The 22,270-nt window shown below is 42.9% G+C and overlaps 1 protein-coding gene across 3 annotated transcripts in view; it reads left to right on the plus strand.

Annotated features, from left to right (window-relative positions):
• Window positions 1–3,119: 3,119 nt before the first annotated feature.
• RUNX1T1 (RUNX1 partner transcriptional co-repressor 1) overlaps window positions 3,120–22,270 on the plus strand; it is a 118,121-nt gene continuing 98,970 nt past the window's right edge. Inside the window, exon 1 of one of the 3 annotated variants that reach the window (XM_076329431.1) lies at window positions 3,120–3,341. Coding sequence is in view for 1 of the 3 variants with exons in the window: in XM_076329434.1 (XP_076185549.1) it covers window positions 3,314–3,341 (28 nt within the window). In the remaining 2 variants the exon portion in view is untranslated. Of the gene's footprint in view, window positions 3,342–13,514; window positions 13,540–22,270 lie in introns of those variants that run through there. The other 2 variants (XM_076329434.1, XM_076329433.1) reach the window with 2 other exon arrangements.

The following is a 22,270-nucleotide window of genomic DNA, read 5'->3' on the forward strand; positions in this document are numbered from 1 at the left end:
CCCATAATATAATTATTCACAGTAAAGAGTAAGCCATGTTTCAGCTCTGAACATTTGATCGGTCTCTGTACAATCAAAATACAGTCAGATTTGGACAGCCTAGCAGGATATTTCTGACTTCCATGTGCAACTATACTTTTACCAGCCTTTCTCTCACACAATGTCACACAGTGATACACAGTGTAAATCCTTCATATGTCAAATCAGACATGGCATCTACAGTCTGCAGAAAAAATCTGCAGGGTGTAAAGTTACCAAGTATTTGTGAGGTCTACTGTGAGGCTGCATTTTCTTTTTCTTCCTGAAACATTAATTCATCTTTCAAAGAACATGTTTATTTTTCCTTTTTCACTAAAACATATCTACTTTCTCCAGGAAATAAATAGAGAAAAGAAAAAGGTATGGATAAGAGAAGTTTGCAATAAGCCAGGCTTCAGTCATCAGCTTTGCAATATAATGACAATACTTGATGGTTACAATCTTTTATTATTTAGGAATCGTGTCAATTTATTCTCCCAGCATGTCTGAGAAAAGTATAGTTGCTATGAAGTAGTCAGTATTTACCGCTCTCTATTACGCGTCGTTATCTGGGTAGGCTTTGCCCTTACTGGGAGCAGTGGGAAATGCTGTGCAACACCAGCCAGGGCTGGCAGTTTAATTGGCGATTTCTGTATTTTTCTCATTATGGAAAGAGAAGACAGAAGTCTGTGAACTTAATCAATTTGTAGGTGGATATTTAATTGCTAATAGCTCAGACTAGAGTTTCCAGAGTTTCTAAATCTAAGCTGACGTTCCTTCCCTATTTTAGAAGATAATACCTAGAAAGTCAATTGATCTTTTAGAGTGAAGGTACATGCCAAAGAGGAAGCGCTGCGGGTTTTTTTTTAAAGCTGTAAACTGAGAATTAGGACTCGGTGTTCAGTCCCTGACACTTCAGCAAAACATGCTCTGGGACCGTTGGCAAATCTTTTATCTATTTTTCAGCTTACACATACAAGAATTGGGACGAAAGTATCACGCCACAAAGATTTTCAGGCTCAACTAAAGTTTCTAGATCTGCCGTAGACAAAGGAAGCCTTTTAGATTATTTTAAAATATTTGAAAATACTTTTTTAAAGGTTCTCCCATAATTTTGTCCTTGAAATAGACCTTTGTAAAAGAGATAGCTTTTAAATTAGAAATCAATGCTAGACTTGTGGCTTCTCACCATTTTTGTAAATTGAAATCACAGTAGACCAAAACATGTCCTGATTTATGCTCTGTTGAGCTGAATTTACTTCAAGGTAAATTTGACCCCGTATTAGTATATGCCAACCTGTTCATTCAAGCTCCATGGCCCTAAATATCTGCGGAAAAGGTAGATTTATCCAGATCATAAAACATATTTTAAACATATTTTCAAAATCAACCAAATTTTCAAAGCCAGCCACAGAGGCAGATAAATATTGCTACAAATATGCTTATAAATATATATATAAATGCTTCCCCCCCATTATGGAAATGTGTATGTGCTTATGATAAACACACATAAGGTTACTTTGCATTCAGTAGGTCTATTTATGTGCTTAAAATTAGGCATTTGTAAATTTGCAAGATGAGGCCTATAGTGTGGGTGCGTGTGTGTGTGTGCGCGCGTGCGCACGTGTACATACAGGAATAAAGAATGCAGTTTGATTAGAAGTTCTATTATATGCTCACTCTTTTACTTAACATCTGATGTTTGAAAAAATGAAGCTAAATGTCCAGGCAGTTCTGACAGTTCCAATCCATTATCGGCAACCTGAAAAAACCCACTCTTTTTTACTTAATATATGAAGTTGATGTGTTGGGGATTTTTTTTTTGTGGAGACGCCTTCTTTATATATAGTGTCAACACGATAGTAGAAGTACCGGTTTGCTGTAGGTTGTATGACTGACAATAATATTCTCTGCAAAATGTAGAAGGGAATAACTGATGAATCGGAAAATATATGGTTGCCTACCGAAATGATTATGTAATGAAACACGAAGTCAAACGGTGGCATGCTTCTATTAATTGTAGATGATAGTAATTAGTTTTCACTGCAGTTGCGATCGTGTCGCTGCTTTCCGAAGAATCCAGAATCCCCTTCCAGGAAAGTGTGAGATTGCATCTGGGTTCTGCAAGCCACGAAAGACTATAAATTAAAAAAAAAAAAAAAAAAAAAAAGAGAGAGGGAGGCCTTCCTCGATACTGTACTTTAGAAAGAGGGAAAAACAAAGGGAAAAAGAAAATTATAACTGTTTTCTCTAAGGCTATTATCTAATGCAAAAGCAAACAGTCTGACTGGAAATCAGCTAACAGAAGGGGATTAGAGAGTAGATCTGAGAGTGGCTTGATTTCTAGCACTGCTGTCTCTTCACACAGTGACGAGACACAGGCAGAGCAGCCAGGAGCTCTCCAGATGGCTAGAGAAAGTGTTTGTCTTGGGTTACTGCAGGGCAGTCTGGACTCTTAAAGCCGGGGAAGCATCATTAGGGAGCAAGTTAGATGTCCACCCAGTAAAAGCGAGCGAAAGAAAGAAAGAGTAGGCAGGCTGCCCGAGAGGGACCGCGCTCGCCTATTGTTAACATATACTTGACCCCCACTAACCTCCTCACGACACAGATGTCTCCTACCTCTATCACCTCCCACCGCTTTAAGCCCTCCCCCCCTGCACCTGGGTAGCGGGGCCGGGCCGGCTGCCGGCAGTATGCTGCCTGCCTCGCGAGGTGCCTGCTAGCGGGGGAGCCGGGCGGAGCGGCGCGGAGAGCGGCGCGGAGAGCGGCGCAGCCTTGGGCGGGCGGCTCGGCTCGGCTCGGCTCGGCTCGGCACCGCACCGCACCGGCGCGGCTCGGCTTCGCCGGGGGCAGAGCTATGCGTCGGCTGCCCGGGGACACGCAGAGACCCCGCCACTGACAGCGGCCGCTCCCTGCGCTCCACACATCACGTTTGTCTGCGGCGGCAGCAGCAAGGAGAAGGACCTGGGCATTAACTATCCCGATTTGGAGACTTTGCTTTATTTTTGGTTCTTGTCCTTTCCCGTGGAACCAGTCGTCTCTCTCGAGCTGATCCTCCTTTAAAAAAAAAAAAAAAAAAAAAAAAAAAAAAAGAGCGGGGGGGGGGGGAAGAGCAGCTGGAGTTTCTCCTCAGCTCGTTTTGACTTTTGTGGACGTGGATCATCTGGACTGGGAAGGGAAGCCGCGCTGCGCTGCTCTCCCCTTTCCCACCCCCTCACCCCTCCAGCAGCCTGGGCTGCCGGCTCTCCCCCGAGCAGGACGGGAACTTTTATTTGCAGCTCGCAGCCCGTGGCGAATGGTGGGAATCTCCGGTCCTTTGCAGTGTGAGTACGGGGCGCGGGCAGGGCAGGGCGCGCTGGGGCGGGGGGGAGCCCGAGCCCCTTTTTTCCTTCCCTTTCTCCTTTCCCGTAGGGCTCTCCTGGCTCTGAGGGGCTCCCGTGGCTGTAACTAACCCAGGCGGACCGGGGCTGCCGCTGCGCCCGGGCGAGGTTAGCACTGCATGCAGCTCTTACACCCGCTGTCCCCGGCTCACAAACTCGCACCCCGAATATTTCTCAAGAGCCCAGAAACCAAACCACCCAATTTTTTAGAAAATAACCCTCCCAAGCACATATTCTGCCATAGCGTAGGGTTTCTGTCTCGATTTAGGACTTGCCTTTTTTTTCCCCTGCCTCCCCTCTCTCCAGATCACAGCTAGCCAATGTGAGTCGGAGTGTCTGAAATATTTCTGGTGGGATTTTTTTGTTTGTTCGTTTCATTACAATCATCGGATTATGCAGCACTGGCAACATCACCTCAGGCTATTTTGCAAGAAGTATTTCAGGAGGTGCACACCGTCTGTAGCTGCACCGCGATCTTGCAAGTATCTCGTCTCCTAAAACGATAGGGCAACGTTAGGGATTGCATTTCCAAAACTGCAATACAATGTAATTGTGTCATCTCGTCTAGCTGAGCCGAATGGTTTGATTCCATAAATTCGTAACACGCCATCGATAAGGGAGATTGGAGGACGGAAACCACACTCCCGGCCATTTAGACGAGTCTTTGACTTTTGGCGAGTTTGAGTCCTTTTGTTAGTGCCAAAGTTGCGACATGGGGCTAAAATTGGGTTTAGGGTAGGGAAGGACTTGCCCCCCCCAGCAGGGGCACCCGCGGCTCCATTACACGTTAATTTATGGAGAAATATCCGTGCTGTTACTGTGCTCTGCTCTCCTAAATGTTAGAGAGAAACTGAAAGTAACTAATCGGACGCAGCTCTCAGATCGCTCTTGCTCCAAGCGGGAGCTACAATGTTACTTCCTTCAGTTCATTGAGAAGTTGAAAGGAGGGAGGAGGGCGAAGGTGAGAGGCGCCGAGGCAGCCTCCCCCGCCTGCCCCACAAGTTGCAGCCCGGAGCCCGGCGCGGGGGGACCGCGCTGCCCGGCCGCAGCCGGGAGCTCTCCGCCACCGCCGCGGTGGGGAACAGCCGCTTCGAAACCGCTCGGGTTTCTCCGGTAGAGCAGCCCTCGGTCTCCAGATCCGCAGCAGGCTCTGCCAGTCACCCCCTCCTACCTCTGCCTTGCCCTAAATCGTGGCACGGAAAGGACCTGTCTCTCGCAGCCTCCTGGTAGTGCCGCCCTGGAGCCGGCAGCTCCTGCCCGCAGATCGCTCAGATGCGGACTGCGATCCGCTGAGCCCGCGTTAGCAAGTCTTCCCTGAAGAGCTGCCCAAGTTTTCCATTGCCAACCGCAGCAGGGCTGGAAGCGCCTGCCTTCGCTCTGGCGGTACGCCTCCAAGGTGCGCTTGCACGGTGCGTCGTGCACAGCTGCACGCTTGCCTTTGCAGGCAAAGCAGGACGCCGGTGACAGGCATGGCATAGCAGGGGCTGGGCAAAGATAGGTATGTACCTCTTAAAAGCAGTCTGCGGGACCTGCCGTGCTGTCCGTGGGAACGCGGCAAGTGCCAAACGTTTGGCTGTAGGCATAGCCCTGACTAACTAAAAGGATGTCTTCTGAGTCTTGGTATGTACAGCCAAGCGTTTGCTCCAGCAAATCCTCGTGTGCTTAATGTAACGCTGACCCCTTTAACTTTTAACATCGCTTTCCCTAATTAATCTGTTCAGGCCCCAGACTTAAATGGCTGTCCACAGCTGCTGCAAATTGATTTATCCCCTGATGGTGGTCCGAGTTGCTGACCAAAGCAGGAATTCCCCCCCCCCTCCCCCCCCCCCCCATTTTTGGTCTACTAATCTGTTTTGACTTATTTCCTACTTACGGTAATGCTTGCATGCTTTTTGAAGGACTTCGAAAATATTTTCTTTTGACATGTAGCTAGAAACATAATTATTGTATTTGTAAACACAATATGTTAGGGCTAAGGGTGAATATAATTTATTTAATTATACCCTTGTAGCCTTACATTTTCTTCTCCATTTCTGCATCCTGACAGATGCAATGGAAAGTTTAAATGAGCAACTTTGTTAACCGTAGTTTGAAGCAAGACGTGAAAGACCTTTTTAGATTTGAATTCTATTGTCCAGGTTTTCTGTTCTGCTTTTCTGTTAACGGTTTAGTGAATCTGGATAGCGGAGAGGATAGAAACTGGTTTCTAATGGTTGTTAAAGCTGATGCTTGACCTTTCCATGGGAAGTCTGAAAACCTCATTCAGTTTATTCTGGGCTGATTTCCTTAGGAAATCCAATATGATCGGGGAATTTCCTTCAGCTCAGCTGAATGTTAAAAAAGTTAGTCTATCTTGTTTATATGTTCTGGTTTTAGCACTAGGAGTTTCTGTGGCTGCCCATCAATAGAAAAAATACTAGGAAAAAGATCTGAATATGGCTTATTCATAACTGTGCAGTCTCTGAAAATAGGAAGTTGGCAAAGGCTTTGTTAGGTGTGAGACGCACTGCGGACTCGCTGTAAAGGTTTTTAGTTAGGAAGTTACGCTTTATTTGATAATTGATAACTTTTCTAAGGTCAGTTTTATCATATCTGAACCTTCAATATAATTGCTACTACTTTCAATTCCTGAGTCATTTTTCTTTGCTGTCATGGGAAGCTCAACCACGCATCAGCGCAAGAAAACCCCAAACCCCACCAAAAACCCAACCCACACTTAAATCCGTTGATGCCTCTGGCAAGCTGAAGCCAGGCGAGGCGTACGGGAGGTGATGGCGGGACTTCTTCTTGGGCCCTGCCTTTGCAGGAGGGTGAGCGGCTGGGTTCCCGAGCCGTGAGCATGCTGTAGGAGACAAGAACCATTCTGTTTGTAATGGAATGCAGACAGCAGTGTTAGGTCACTGCTTCCTGGCAACTGCTGCTCAAGTTGTTTTTCTTCAAAGGCTTTGAGTTTTTAAATAGTTTCCAAAATCTTTTTAAGTAAAACGTTGCCTTCTACCATTTTTGACCACCTTAACGTTAACTCGTTTTGTGCCTAAATAATAGACCAGTAAAACATCACACGGTGTCTCTCATCTGTATACGCTTAACACTATGTATGCCTGCGTGCACATGGAGTTTTGTACTGGAAGTATTGTTTATAGAATAAAGGGGAGAAAATAGCTCCACCTGGAGTGCTGGTCAGTGGCTAGTCAGTTCAGGACATTCTTCCCTGTCAAATCCTGTTTCTCACTTCTCTGAAATGAACTTCAGACGACAGGCGTTGAATGCGAAGCTCACTTCACTGAGGTACTGTGCAGACTGCAAACTCCTCGTTGCCAGACACTTTGGGTGAAATAGGCATCTGCAGCATTTGCATTGGGGCTGATGGGAGAAAAGGCTTGCAATTGTCATTTTCATCTTTTAAATCCACTTGCCACAGTCCATTACTGTTAAATCTTTAGCTAATTGAATAAGGATATTAGTATGTTGCTGTTGCAGGAGCTTCAGATTTTTTAGATGGGGGGGGGAAGATCTTGTTCTTTGTTCTGTAGAAACTTAAGTTGTCATGCAGAGATCAAGAAGCCTTATCAGCTGAAATAAAACGTGAATTTGGTGTTGTGCAGGGGTTATTTCTCATGGCTTGGCTAAAGAAATGTAAGAAGAAAATTATTTTAAATCTGAATACATTAAAAAAAAACTTTGATCCATGTAGTTAGTAGCAGCCTGCTCTTTTTCATACAGCCTTTCATAGCAACCTATAGTATTTATAAAAGTTTAAACTGACACTGAGTTTAGCCTAAGTAGTGAGAGTGTAAATTCTTAAAACACTGGCTTCTAGATCTTATTTTCTTCATCTTCTTTCACATGAAAGATTTAAAAGAGTTAGTTTAAAAACTGAACTTTTAATGTAAAGGGTCTTGGTTTTCCACATAGATGTTCCTTTTTAAGGAACTGCTTCAAAATCGCAGTTATCCTGTTCTTATTTACTATAAACTTGATTAGTTTAATATATGGTAGCATAAATACATCAGGAAGTAGTATACTGTGTGGTTTTGTGGACAAAGAAAAACGATCTGCAGATGTAAAATCAAAGTCAAAATATCCTGCCCTTTAAAAGGCGCTTTCTTTTTTTTCTCCCCCAAATATTTTCATCTGAAACACACTGACTTCCATCTTCATTTTTTTTCTGCCATTGATATGAAAGTTTCCAAATAACGTTTAGAGAACAGTGGACATTTTATTAGAGTAAACATTAGTTCAGTATAATGGAGGTAATTGTAAGTGATAAGAGCAGAGCAGGTTATCTGTGTGTTGTTTAAACAGAAGGAGCTATTTTGCACCATTTCCAGTAGCCATCTGTAGAGGAGAAGGGTTTGCACCTGTCTGTCCACACTAATTATAGATTAGGTCCAAAGAAATGAAATTCGAGTAGGCTTTCTCTTAATGAAATCCATAGTGATTTTATTGTAAATGTGTTTTGTGTACAGACGGTGATGGTTGGGCTGTGAGTAAAATAAATTGCTGTATGGCTGTCATGTACTTGTAGTTGTAAAGCAGGATACTGCTGCATTAACAAAGGTGCTGAATAAAAAAATGCAGTGCTCCATTTAAGTCCTAAGGCTTCAGTGGTGGCTTTAGCTAGGTTTAGACAAACGGTTCACTGAAAGCACAGTCTTTTAGGGGTATGTTTCAGGGTAGACTTCTCAGTTGCCATCACTTTGGTGTCAATGTACTGGCATATAGGTGGTCCTTTGGCTGAAATATGAGGTAGAAATGGCTTCATGTTAAATATGTACACACATACATGCAGAGTGTGTCAGAAATACTTTCCTCTGGTTTAACACTACATTACTAAAATAAAGTGGAAAGAGTGAGAAATGCATTCTGCAGTAAAAGGTCACATGAATTTCTACCACATCTGTTTATAGTAATTATGAACATAATTAACATAAGAATTACAAGTGAGGTAATGACAAGCTGAGCTATGAGATATTATGCCATAATGGTCATATGTTGGAATTCTCACATTATAGCACACTAGAATTCACATATTCAATGCAAGAAAGAAAATGTTAGATTTTTATCTATTTTAATACTTCAAAACTTATCTGCCTGGGGCAGATGGACTTTACGCTTTATAGGAAGGTAACCCATTATTAAGAGAGAGTCAGTTGAAATTAAGATTTCTAGCCTGCAGCTTGGACTTTGAGACAGCTGTGCTTATGGAACGCCGCTTCTGTTACACATTTGTACTCTGATTGTATTTATTTTATTAACACACATTGCTTTGTTTTTAAATGTGAGTGTTTTCGCAGCAAACTGTTTACATTAGAAAGGATCCTGGATTAGTTTTTCTTCAGGTAATTGTGACTCGAGTAGCAAAACTGCCTGTCGGAATGGCCAACGTAGATATAAGACACACATTGTGGCTCTGCAAGATGAGAATCTGTGCATCCTAAATTAGTTCATGGCATGAGAGATATATTTCAAGGAAAAAATCCATAACAAAATCCCTAAAAAGAGCAATCTCATTTGTACATAATGTTTTGAAAAAACATGTGCAGAGAGAAAGTTCTGTGGTGCCTTGCAGGTTGAATTAATTAAAGTCACTTTTCTTTAGAAATGCATAGGACATACCCTTAAGTTTAGGGGCTGAGGCTTCAAATGAGTTGACTAACTTCTGTAATATGACCTGTCTGATTACCTCTAAATATGGTTGTCACACAACTGACAACTGGAGGAAGCTGAAGTGGCCCTTCTTCAGCGTAAAAATACTGGCTGAGGAATGCATAGTAAATTTGACATATGAAAATCAGTTTGCCTTTAATGAAAAATCCGAAGTCCTGTTTTTGTGATAGGAAAATTTGCCAAATTGCTGTCTTTCTAAGGCTAAACATATAGAGTGGTTTACAAAAAATTAAAAAAAAATTACCTTGTGCTATGTCTCAGTGATACCAAGAGGTTTTTGCATTATTGGATTAGTGGAGGATTTGTGACAGACCCCTCTTTATCTGACATTCATTGCGGTGACATGATTTTCACACACACGCCCTTCCCCCATCTAGGTTCTGGTTTTCACTTTGTGTTATGTGTCAAATTCCCTTTATTTCTTTTCTTGTGGAAAAAACTGCTATCTTGGCCGAGTGATTTTGGAAGTTCTGCACTGAACAATGCCTGTCTCACTCCAGTGTGCCGTCATTGTCCTCATCCCAGCCTTCATGGTGCTCCTCTGCAGACGTGCAAGGGAAACGCGTTTCCTTTACAAATAACTGTTGATTCCTAGGGAGAGACATTTTTAAAACTTTTAAACCCGAGAGCGCATAGAGTTCGCTTGGCAACCTGGTGCTGGTGCAGCCATACTGCTGGCTGGCTGTGCTCATGGCAGGCAGGCCAGGCCGCTTTGCCACCTACCCTCCCCATACCTCATGATAACCCAGTCCTCTTTGATGAATCCCATCAAAATAAACCCTCTGTTTTCTCAAAAGCTGAACTGTTAAGTGTAGGGACCTACGCTGGCTTATCATTCATTCTCTGGTGAATGATGCCACTGCTTGTAGTGGCAGTGTTGTGTTCAGGCTCTTCTGCCGCTGGCAAGGCCGAATGGTTCGGGTCAGGTACTTGGCCAAAGCGGGAGCGGGTACATCCTGTGCCCTTGCTGGGCCAGGAGCCGTCGTGCTCCGTGCACGACGTAGGTATGGTCTGTGAAGCGGCAGCTGGGCTGAAGGCGAAGGCAGTCATGGGGATGTCGCCTTGGTGGAAATGGAAGCGACCTCAGGCGCGGGAGCCCTGGGGAGCCAGTGCTGCGCTCCCCTGGCTCTCTGGCAGGGTCCTCATCCCGGAGAGGTTTCGGGCAGCTTCCAGGGGCTGAACCGGATCGGATGCGTGCCTGAGGTCAGGCACAAAGACAGAACAGTGCACCCAGGGAGCCGCCGCCTTCTCACCCGGCGGGCAGCGCGGGGGTGGCGCCTCCCTTCATGCCGGGCGCGGCCTCCCCGGGGACCCCGTGCCGCGCCGTGCCGCCCCGGCCCCAGCCCGGCTCCCTCACACCCACCGTACATCCTCCGGCCTCCATCTGGGCCGCGCTGATACCGTAATCGCTCCGATGCACGCCGCCGTCCCGCTCCCCCCACGCCGGCAGGGCCACGGAGGCGCGATGTGCCGTCCTTGCGCCGCAGATAAGCTGCGAGGTGCGTTTAAGGCGCACAAAGCCCGGGCCGTGCCGGCGCCTGCCTCTCTCCCTCCGCCGGAAGGTAATCTCCACCCGCGGTTCGGGGAGAGGCGGGCGGGCGGGGGGACGCTCTTCGCCGCCCCCCGCCGCCCGGCCCTCCGCCCGGCTCCCTCGGCGCTGCACAAGTCGATAGGAGTGGGGAGAAGTGAAGATGTAACCTCTTATCTCCCCCCTGCCCCCGTAGCGGGCGGGGGATTTACAGGCAGAGATTAGCCGGCGGGGAGAAGGGATCTGCCTTTTGTTGTGCGTGGGGCAGCCGCGGCCTGGGCGCTGCCTCCCCCCGCCCCCGGGCCGCGCTGAGGGGAGCGGGCGGGGGGGTGGGAGGTGTCGCCCACCGGGCTCGCCGCGGCCCGGAGGGAGAGGGAGGAGGTGTCCGGAGAACAATAGGTTACTGAGGGACCCCACTTTAAACACAGTCGAGGGAGGAGGAGAGCGGCTTGTCTGGGTGTTTCACGGGACGAGGGTCGGGGGGTGGGGGGGAAGAGCCGGCGCGGCGGGAGAGCCCCCGGCCTCGGGCGGGAACGGGGTGGCGGCTGGGGCCGAGGTGAACCTTCTGGCGTGCGGTCGCCCTCCCGGCGCTGGCGGGTCGGTTTGCCTTCCCGCGAGCCTGGCTCTCCCGTGAGGGGCGCTGACGGGAGCGGGCCGTCACGCCCGGGCGTGCGGGCACCCTCCCTGTCAGTGTCGGGGTGGTTTCACTGGAGGCTCCTGGCTTCCAAAATCCCCGCAGAGGATGACAGCGGGTTTTAGGAAAAGTGGCCTTTTTTTCTTTTGTGGGCTTTTTTTTTTGTTGTTTTGGACTCTTGATGGTGATTTTTTTAGTTCTCGCCAGATTAAGATGACTTGCACGCTAAGTGTGTGCACGCACGCTGCCTTAGCAAACGGCCTTAGCAATCATTTTTTAAAGCAACATTAAACAATTACCTTTAAAATATATTTAAAAGTTTGAAATATTTATATTGCCGTTTCACTTTGTCAAGTGTTTGCGCAGATAGATATATAGATATGATCCGGTAACTAAAAGCCTAATTAAAATTTGTTTAAAGCCAGGGGGGCATGTATTCTTGTTGACAGCAGCGGATCGATAGGGTAAGACAATAGAGCCCCATTATTTTACTTCCATTGACTGAACATATTGACATTTCAGGTTTGCGATTGCCTCAGTGAGCATGATGAAACACTGAAATTCACGAACCAACTGTCTGGAGTGGCACATATATTACTGTATGTCATCTCTGCCTTCAGGTTACCTTATCACTGAAGCAGAATGGTAATGGATGGCAGCAGAGTACTTCAGAGGGGTTAGGGCTCTATCAGTTAAGAAGCTGACACATAGCAGGTTTCAGGAGTATCTTTAATTACACCTAGAATTATGTACAAGGGAAGATGGTCCTTGTTACCTGCCGCTGCGCTTCAGAGTTTACAGGCTCAGAAGCAGACAGGATAACAAGGTACTTATGTTTCATATTTTATATACATGACTTGGTACCTTAAACTTCTGTAAGAGCCCAAGGACTATTGATTGTGCTGTTTGCATGCTCGCCATGTTCGCCAATGGCAGCATCTCAACCCGGTGTTGATGCTCAAGTTCCAGAGCACCTGCTAGACCTTCTCCCAGTCTGAAGATTGCAAAGGAAACAAAGAACAACTTTAACATAAATAAAGGCACTTTGGGTTTCTCCCCCCTCAACATGCTCTATTGACAGTGCTCAGGGAATTCAATGTGGTGAGACTATAGCAGAATGATATATATATACACATTTTTTCCCTAGTATAAGCACTGTAAAAAGAAATGTCTGTGCAATATGTGCATGTGTATGCATAATCGTATATATTAATTTATATGATTGCATATATAAGGAAGACCCAGTGGCTGCAGAACATACAACGTGTCTTGTTATTTCAAAGTCTTTCAGATGTTCTTTAAAATCTAGCTGACTATAGAATGAAACCCATCAGGGTTAGGCAGAGATAGAGATTGAAATTAATTTAAAGCAGACAAAGGGCTAATATGAAAGAGCCACTAGTGATTTAACTCATTTTTAAAAGTAAGTGTAATGAAAATATAAAATGTATTCTGAGTGTGCCATCTACTCAGCAATTGTTGCCATCAAGTGGACTGCTGATGCCCTTTAAGATGGTAAAAAGAAAACTAGTCCTTTATACCATTTTCATGAAAATGTTAGGTTTCTGTTTGATCAGCAGGTGCTGTTGAGATGAAAGCCATGTGTAAATTTTCAGAAGGCCAAAAGTGTCAATTCAGAAAGGGAAAGTGATAAGAGAAAATGCAATCAGTTTTCCTGTTTTCAATTTGTGCAGGATTTGAAGAGCTGTTTTGTTAAACTGCTACATCTGCTCCAATATGAATATTGAACTACTTCCACTAAAAATAACACCCTATAATTTGGAAGCCATTGCAATCTTTTGTTAATGCAAGTGGGTTATTTAAAAAAAAAATCTATTCTGAAAAATCTCCTGCCTAATGTGCATTTTTGTTTATCGGCACTTCTATCTTCAGTAGATAAAATGGCATTATGCAATTAGGACCATATCTATTTGGACTGTAAAAATGGCACTGGATAGCTGAATGTCACTATATTGGTAAAAGGATTTAACTCGTACATTTAAAATAATTGTATTAATAAACTATGATTGTATCTTAAAATGGCAAGTGACTGCTTTCCCATTGCAACAATACAGCTCTACCTACTACTGAGGACCTTGTGCGAAGTAAAGGATGCTCAGAGTATGACAGAGCATTCTTGGACTTGTTTCATTCCTGCTATACCTGCAAATCTTAAGTTTGGGCTCATCAAGGACATTTTAGTTAATGGGGCTTTTGGAGTAACTTTTTCCATGGTTAAATGAAATCATTAAATCAGCCTCGAATGTGTATATACAAAAATATTCGCTGCTGTGGAGCTGCTAACCCAGGTGAGTTTTATGAACCTGGAAAGCACAGCATTGGTAGGGCATAAGTTTTCTATCAGAGTCATCTCCAGAGAAAATAACATTATTGCTTTTTAATTTAAAAAAAATCTAATGAAAAGGGCATGCGTTTGTTAATTCTATAAATAAGGATCTAAATGAAGAAGTGATAATTCGCTGTTACATCTATAGAACCCTGTGTACACAACATGAGTAAACGCGTGCAGAGTAAAATAAGAGCTTTTACTTCTTTATTTCAACATAAAGAATTACCTGGTTTTAATATTAGAATAGGTTTTAGCTGTTGGATTCTAATCTAGTAGTCAGGAACTCAGTTTTTTGGCAGGTGTCTGCATGGGAAAGGGCCTTGCTGATGCTTTTGTTTGGTTTTGCAATTGGATTTGTAAGCTTTTGACCTTGGGGGATTTTCCTCAAAGTGATCTACAGATCAGAAATAATTAAAATTCAATAAATTGAAATTTAAATATAGAATGGATTTTGTGCGAGATCCGTGCTTGTGGTAGGTTGCCTAGAAGTCTGTGGCATGTCTACTTTATAGTTTGTATTCCCAAACATAACTGTGTGCACACATGTGCATAAATTTATGTGAATGACAGAGGGATGATTATTTATACAGATTTTATCCAAAACTCTGTGCACTCCTGAAACATAACGAAAAGCCTCCCTCCCCGGAAGAGTGTTTACATCCCGTGACAGTCACTAGATTCAAATCTTCTAAACATGAAAGTTGTTTCCTTTCCTCCAAACCTTCTTTTCCCCAACAAAGCTAACCCTGTTAAACCTCACCTTCTGTGGGACGTATACGTAGTTATAGACATATGTACGAGAAGTAAATATTACAAAAAACGCGGCCGATCGGGGCAAAATGTCTGTAGCCTTAAATAGCTTGTGATATCTGCCAACAGCAGAAGCTGCGCTGAGGAGGCCCTGCCTTGGCTGACCCGGGGATGTGAGAGCCTTGAGGAGCCTCGCGTTAGTGCTCGGCGCCCACGTGGAGATTTCTGCTAGCGAATATTACTGAGCAAATGCTCTGTCGTAGCGTGTTAGTGGAGATGCTGTCTGCCTGAAGAGGTTTTAAACCAAGGGGCTTTGTGCTTTGGTCATGGGATTTTTTTGGTACTTTTCACAGGGGCTGGGGTGGAGTCCAACCCCAAAAGAAAGATTATAGCTGGATGTAGGCTATCCAGATTTTCTTATCTAAATTTTCTGAACACATTCATGGGAGTGCTTTGTTTTTCTTATTCTTTGCCAAAAATGCTGCATGCAGTTTTGCTGTTCCTATTGAATAGTTGCCATATTTAACTCCAGTGGTTGTGAATGGAAATGTGAATATGGAAAGAAATCCTTTCATGCTCCCTTTCATTTTCTGTAACACATTTTGGGATGCCTGGAAAGGAAGGGCATCCTAGATAGTCAAAATATTTCTGAATACACACAAAGAATTTAAAAGAAGTTCAGCAACTTGGTTTTGTTTATATGTAGTTTTTGGGCATGTGTGATATGGTGACTTATTTAAATGATACCTTTTTTTTTACTCAGTATTATTTATTGAATTTAGTCATCATAAAAGCACAGTTGTGTTGTACAGAACTGTACAGCAACAGTATTCCTGAATGATCCCATATTGCAACATGCTGATATGGGATCTTCACGGTTTAGTTCATGATTTCTTCAGTCAGTTCGAGAAGGCATTTGATTCATTGACACTTTTCTGTCCATCAAGACAGGTAGACTGTGGTGCTTATAATAAAGTAAATATCCAAAGTTCATGGAGGATAATAGGTTCTTTCGGAAATTAGGTTGCTGTCTGGAAAGACAGAAGACTCCACCTAGTGGAGTGGAATTAATCTGCACACAGTGGCAGGCGATGGCATATAATAAAATAGGCATTAGTTATGAAAAGCCAGGTTGATGCAGTGAGTGAAAACCAGGAATTTTGACAAGCATCTGGGGAGATCGTTGCCATGACCGTTACAAATTGTACAAGACTGTAGTTATGTTTGTAGCTCTAGGAGGCTTATGTATGTCTGCCTTGTTGGATGTTAATATACAATTTGCATAAGTAGTAGTCATTACCACTAGCCATTTTCTTTTGTGATTCCTTTTATTTGGAGACCTACTTACTGACTACGTTTTTTGATTTCTGATGATGACCACACAGGTGCCTCTTTTGGTTGTGGCCCAGGTGTCATTTTAAACAGCTTGGGTAAAAAACCCCAATCCAACCCCCAAAATGTCTCCACTTTTTTCCCATAATTCTTTATTTTCCAGAATACATTTTCTGGTTTTCTTTTCATTTGCTTCTGTAACGGCAGTATCAAGATGCTGGTTCTTCATGCTGTCATGACAGGCTGGGTGGCATGTTGAGTAAATCTCTGTATGCCTTCTGGTAGTCCCAAGGTTTAACAATCTCTGTTATGAAGCATCAAATTATATAGGGTTTTGTATCTGTGCTTTGCTTCCCCATTGGTTTTGTCACGTTGTGTAACTATGATGGAATACAATGAATTTTAAAGCTGAGATGCAAGTGAACACCCAACCTGAGCAGCAAAGATACTGTCCTGAAATCCTCTTGGAAAATTCATCCCAACGTTGAATCACGCATGCATTAGACAAGGTCAAGAAGAGAGCTGCCCTAGACCAGCTCAGGCTTTGACAGCGAGAGAGGGTGAGGCTATTGCCAGAAAATTGAGATGGTTAGGATGCAACAAAGGAGACAAAATGATACTGCTGCTAAGGATATTTGGGAAGAGTGCTCCAAAGGAGTGCTTTCAGTGACATCCAGGTGGGGTTTGTTGCCAGAGCCATTAAAGTGTAGCGGTGCCAGAGAAAGCTGCCAACAAATTTAGGGATAATGGCACCTGCGGGTGTGCTATCAATGGATGGTAGTGCCAGGATGATTTTTTTATTTTATTTTAATGGTGGCATTGCTAAAAGTATTTAAGGGTAATGTTATAGGAAGGGTTTTAGTGAGTGAAGTCACTGAGTTCTAGGAACCATTAAGCAAAAGCTGTTTCATGACTGTACTATTTATTATTTTTAAAGCTTGTTGGCAAACCACTTAATGCTGGAAAAGCATGCTGCAACCTGTATTAAAGCATGCTGCAGATGAGCAAGGAAACCATCATACTGAACTGAATAGCCTAGCTTAGTTTCTGAATGTTAGGTGCGTTTCATGTGCGCCATGATAAATTAATGCAACTCCAAGGGTCAGCAGAGCTTGTAAACGTTGAATTAAAGTACTGGAGCTCAGATCTTCCACGGTATTCACATGCTCAGTTCTATTGAAGATGGTGTTTCTTTTGTCTAAACACCAGTCTGAGGATCTGGACCTTCAGGCTTTCTGTGCTTCCATCTCATGTCTGTGATCTTAACAATACTTCGCTGGAACAATTCTGAGACTTAGATCCAGATATGATCCTAATGACATCTTATGTGAGGTTAAGTGGGCTAGCTCAGGTCTTAATGTAAAGTAAGTCATTCTCTTTGAATTGTAAATGATAGACTTACCTGATGAAGAATTCCATATAAAGGAGATAAGAAAGTCTATTCCTTCTGTAATAATATTCTCAGAGGTTCCCATTGAGTACGTGGGACCAGGATTCTCAACTTCTGTATCCCAAGAGCTGTGTTAAGCTGTGTTAAAGCCAACTGCCTGCTCCAAAAATTTCCAGAGAAGTGTACAGCTACAGTAAATAACAGCTACAGTAGTTTTAAGGAATGAATCAATGTATCATTTCCCTTCCAGGTTCTGAGATTTATTGGTCCCATCTTCTTCCCATGAAATTTATGGGAGGTTTTGATGCTAATTTTTTTTTTTTTTTTTTTTTTTTTTTTTGGAAGTCCAGGCCTGTGGACTTCTCCTCTTACAGAGCTATTATTGGCCACTATTGTTTTTATTATCCTGTAGCTTCTCTGGGAAGAGAAGGATGGGAAGGACCTCAGTGACATTGCAAGTCATCAGTGGCTGTCTGCACTCCAGGAGGTCACAGGAAGCAGGTGGCTGTGTTAATTGTCCTCACTCCCAACTCTTGTCCTTCCTGGAGGCAATTTAGAAGTGGTCAGGAAGTGTCAGGCCTACTGTGTCCCCCCAGGTTCACTGCTTCACGTGTTCATAATAATTTGAGGTATGTGCCAGGCAAGGGAAACTGCATAGGAATCCTTACTGTCCTTCCTAAGCTGCGTGGCTACCTGGCTGGAAGGGCTGAGTGCCATGACTGCAGAGTGTGTTTGGAATTGCAGCTGCAATCCAGCAGAATAACAAAGAATTATATTTAAAAAAAAAAAAAAAATTAAAACGTATTTCCCTAACATACAACGCCTTCTTTCTTTCAAGCTAGTGATAAAAGTCCTAGATAAGAAAACTACAAAAACTCACGAGGTGCATGAAATATTTCTGGAAACTATGATCCACTTTTACCTGGCGAGTGGAGGATAGGGAATGCAAATGCATTTTCTGCCTAGGCCAGTCGGGTTTTAATTGTCTTTGTTGCAACTGCACCATCAGTAGTCTTGGATCCCTAATTGGCACTCAGTGCTGTGCTTTAGAAAATCAGTTAGGGTCTTGCTACTTTGGATGAGCTTCTTGTTATCTGTTTCCTTGATTTTTTTTTACCAGTGAAGGCGCACAGCATTGCTGAGTATCTCGCTGTAAGTGTGGCACCCAATGCTGTAAGCCAGGTTTTGAACTACCAGTAATGTTTCTTTTAAGTGTCTTTTGGAATGTATCCACTCACATTGGAAGTGATGTGAGTTGAGTAATAAATATCATATTAGTTATTTATCTGCCATATTCATTTCGGGTGAAAACTGAGCTTCTGCTCAGGTGTACTCTTGGTTTTACTGAGACTACTTGCCTAAATAAGGTGGGCTGCAGGATTATGTGGCTGGTGAATCATACTGGTTTCTGAATCACTCTTACAAAATATCAGCCTGAAATACTAACAAATAATGAGCACATTGTGCTTGGACTTGTACGTTATTTAAAGAACAGCATTTTAAAGCAGAATATTTTGTAAAATGTTCGTTTAAAAACCACTTTGCAATTTACTTCCATCAAACCTGTTGTACCAGGAAAAATACCTCCTTCAGAAGGGAAAAGGTGTCAGTATCCTGTAAGAGTATCTGATTTTTATCCAGCTATTTGCTACTTAAGCTCCCTTCTTTTCAGTGCAAGGAGATCAGCTGACAACAGCAGCAACCAAATCATGTTTGCAGCTGGGCAATTACAGTAGACCCTAAGATCTGCGACTGTCAACCATGAACGCAGATGCCTTCAAAGTTCTGTTTTTCTTCCATGTGGAAGTCGTTGGCACGGAACAGATGCCTTCATTTTGGAGAAACCAACCTCTGGATATAATTGGTTCTCTCTTCTCTTGTCCTCTAGGGACAGTCTCTCGCAGATGAAATTAGATGAGAGGAAAAAAAAGACAGAGGCACACACGCTCATACATGACACGAAGCAGGAGTTTTCAGGATCTCTCTCTGTTTTGTCACGTGGAACTGTTTTACAGCTGGAAGATTTCACTCCATTTTTAGCACTCTACACACATGATGACGATGCTATATGAAAAACATGCAAATTTAAATATATATCTGGCCAAAGTTTATTATTAATCTAGGCATGCTTGTTTAGAAATAAGACAAGCATATCCAGCCCATATTACTTTAGTGTAAAATGTTGACTTCTGCACTATCTATCGATGCCACAGTCTCAGAAATTTAAAGTTAAATGGCAGAAGAGACAAGACGGTTTAAAAAACTTCTGTTGCAGTGGTGGAATCAAAGTATTTTCGTCAGATGGTTTGCTAGTTGTTAACACAGGAGGGAAAAAGCAAGTAGTTGACTTCAAATTTCACGTAGCATACAGGCATTCAATTAAGGAAGCACATTTACAGCAACTTTAGCAGAATTAGTCCGATGAACACCTGTGGTAAGCCATTGCTGGGAGTCCTGTGGTAGGGTACTGAAGAGACTGTGTCCTCTTACTGCAGATACCTAAAATGGGATGATGGTAATGGAACTTAAAGGCTTTAAGAGAGAGGGAGAATCTGCCTACCCTGTGCCCATCAAAGGCTTTTGTCACTCCCTCTCCCCTCCGGTGTAACAGCTACCAAATCATTGTGGTTTATGTTATTTAGTACTATTAAAATAAATGAATACCAACTTTGGGTTACCTTAAAAAGCTCAGTTGTGAACTGTGACAGTCAGCCAGTGCTGTGTAAAGAGCTGCGATATCCTTCAGTAGAGTGGGTACCTCCAGGAGGAGGGTGCAGCAGGGGTCAGGGACTGCCAGGAGGTGAGCTACCACTGCTGGTGCCCAAGAGCCTGGAGATCTGTCATCTCGGAATGCTTTTTCTTTCCTAAGGTTTATTTCCTAGCATAAGCTGTTTCATGTTGCAGTTTAACGTAACAGTCCAGTTCAATCACCAGGTGTAAAATTTATCTAGGCAAATGTAACTTACATGAATTGGCTGATGAATTGTAGGAGAGTGGTTGCTTGAAGATGCTGAGCCTTTGTAACAGCGTAGGTAGGTCCTGCTGGTAGCATATAGATGACCTGAATTCTGAACCTGATTTTCAGATTTTAATGGCAATTTCCATATTTTACGTGAGGAGTTTACTACTACTGTAGTATTTCCCTCTCTTAAAAGTTGAGCAAATGTCACCAGCAATGAAAACTGGCAGGAGTTATCTTGGTCCTACCTTGGTCTGGGTAGTTGGTAGAAGGCAATCCGCTTTTTAGACACTTGATGTAACTGGATAGCTGCAGTGTGCTGCAGTCCTTTGTTTCCTGCTGACACCCAGGAGCTGTGTGGGTGGAGGGCATTCACTAGGACTTCCAGCAGTTAGAAGGAACCCCAAAGTAAACTTAGTTTTGAACCGATGACTCTTCAGCTTTTATAAAGGAGTAGGGAGATTCTTTGGTGTAGGACTCCAGTTCTCCTTTGCACAACTTCAGTGCAACAGTGTGCTCTTAGCATTGTATTTCTGAAGAACCATGTATTAAGGGAAAAATTTAACCAGAGAAGTGCTTAGGTGATGAAGGGATTTCTGGAAGTAACCAAGAAGTACAATAATGGTTGATTTCTTTTGAGGCTGATCCTGATATTTGTAGTCTTTACATCATATTAATTCCTTGAAAGATAAGCTGATACAAGAATGATTTGCCAGGGCCAATGGCTCTTCTAAAAATCTTGGCTCAGGTTATATCCCCCTTCTCTCCACATTGAAGATAAAAGCACTGTGAATATGAGGTTAACTGAATTCAAATAGAAGACTCTCTCGAGTTATTGCATTCCTTAGAAAATAAATACATTTCTCATATGGTTGAGATTGATCAAAAAAGTATTCTGTATGCCAGTGATTACATTCCCATCTGTGATTAAGGTTTTCTGTCTGCATCTGGTTTTCACATTATATTTCTGTAACAAGAATCCTTTATATGGCAGAGTTCACTCTCTGTATTTTCTATTAGCTGCAGCTTGAACTACTGCACGGATCGCAGATTTACACATGTGGTTTTCATTACTTCATACCATTGAGAAAAAGTAATATTTGTTTGGGAAAGTATGTTTTTCAAAATTTCCATGGTAATACAACATGTTGATCCTTTTTTATAACACTCTTGTAAGACTACAAATTGTTTGAGGCATTCTACTTTCAGTGAAGTTCAGACTTTAGACAATTTTGCATGTACATTTGAACAACAGCAGCAGTTTACAATTCAGGAGGCAAAAATAAATTTAAAGAAGATTAGCGTAGAATGGGTATAGCAGAATGCATCCATCACTTTGGAAAATGTGGCATATAGAGAAAATGAACATGGGGCTGAAACAAAGGAAGAAGTAGTAAGTTAAAGTGATGTCTTCATTGTAAAGTGGATGACAGATGGGTACTTTTTTTTTTTAAAAGAATATGAACTTTTTTTTACAGTAAGAGGTTTAAAAATCTTTTACCAGCCATGAAAAAGGAGGATGCTATTCAGCAGACACAAATATTGAATTGTTATATGTTACATAATTTAACATATTTGATCATAATTATTTCTAGTGGCCAAATTAGTAAAGGTTAGCAAAACATGAATACATCTTTACAGATGGCTGCTGTGTGTAATTCTGAATCCAAAATATGATGTTAATTTAATGTTCCACTGTAAGTCCATATTTCAACCAGATTGTGCTATCGTCACTCGGTAGAAAACTTAATGTTTAAATGATCTCAGTGAAATTAATAGGGCCACTTGGTCAGTGAAGGATTTTTCGGTTTTGGTAGAGGCATGAGTTTATGGCCATAAAAATCAGATCAAACAATAACCACAGTTTAGGGAATGTTGTATGCATTTATGGAAACGTGAAGTGTTACGCAAAAGTCTGGACAACTGAAAAATACACAATTCATGACAAGGCACAACTGAAAGGTAAATTTATTGCTTATATAAGAACATGGTGACAACTAGAGAATTTCATACAAAATAAAAATCATTTTAGAAAAGTAGTTATTGCACCCAAGTTGGGGAGTCGTAACCACATTTTTGAGATTATTTTCCAAATGCCAAAGGCAGTTGTGTTGTACTGAAAGCGTCGCAGTTGCCAAATCCTGGGTAGAGTCCTGCAGTCCTTACACACCTCTTGTTTTCACTGAAATCAACAGAATTTTGGCTTGTGTCAGGGCTGCAGGGAAACGTCTGACCACGAACATGGGAAGGACAGGACTT

This window comes from Aptenodytes patagonicus, chromosome 2 (assembly GCF_965638725.1).
Source record: "Aptenodytes patagonicus chromosome 2, bAptPat1.pri.cur, whole genome shotgun sequence".
NCBI classification, from domain to species: domain Eukaryota; kingdom Metazoa; phylum Chordata; class Aves; order Sphenisciformes; family Spheniscidae; genus Aptenodytes; species Aptenodytes patagonicus.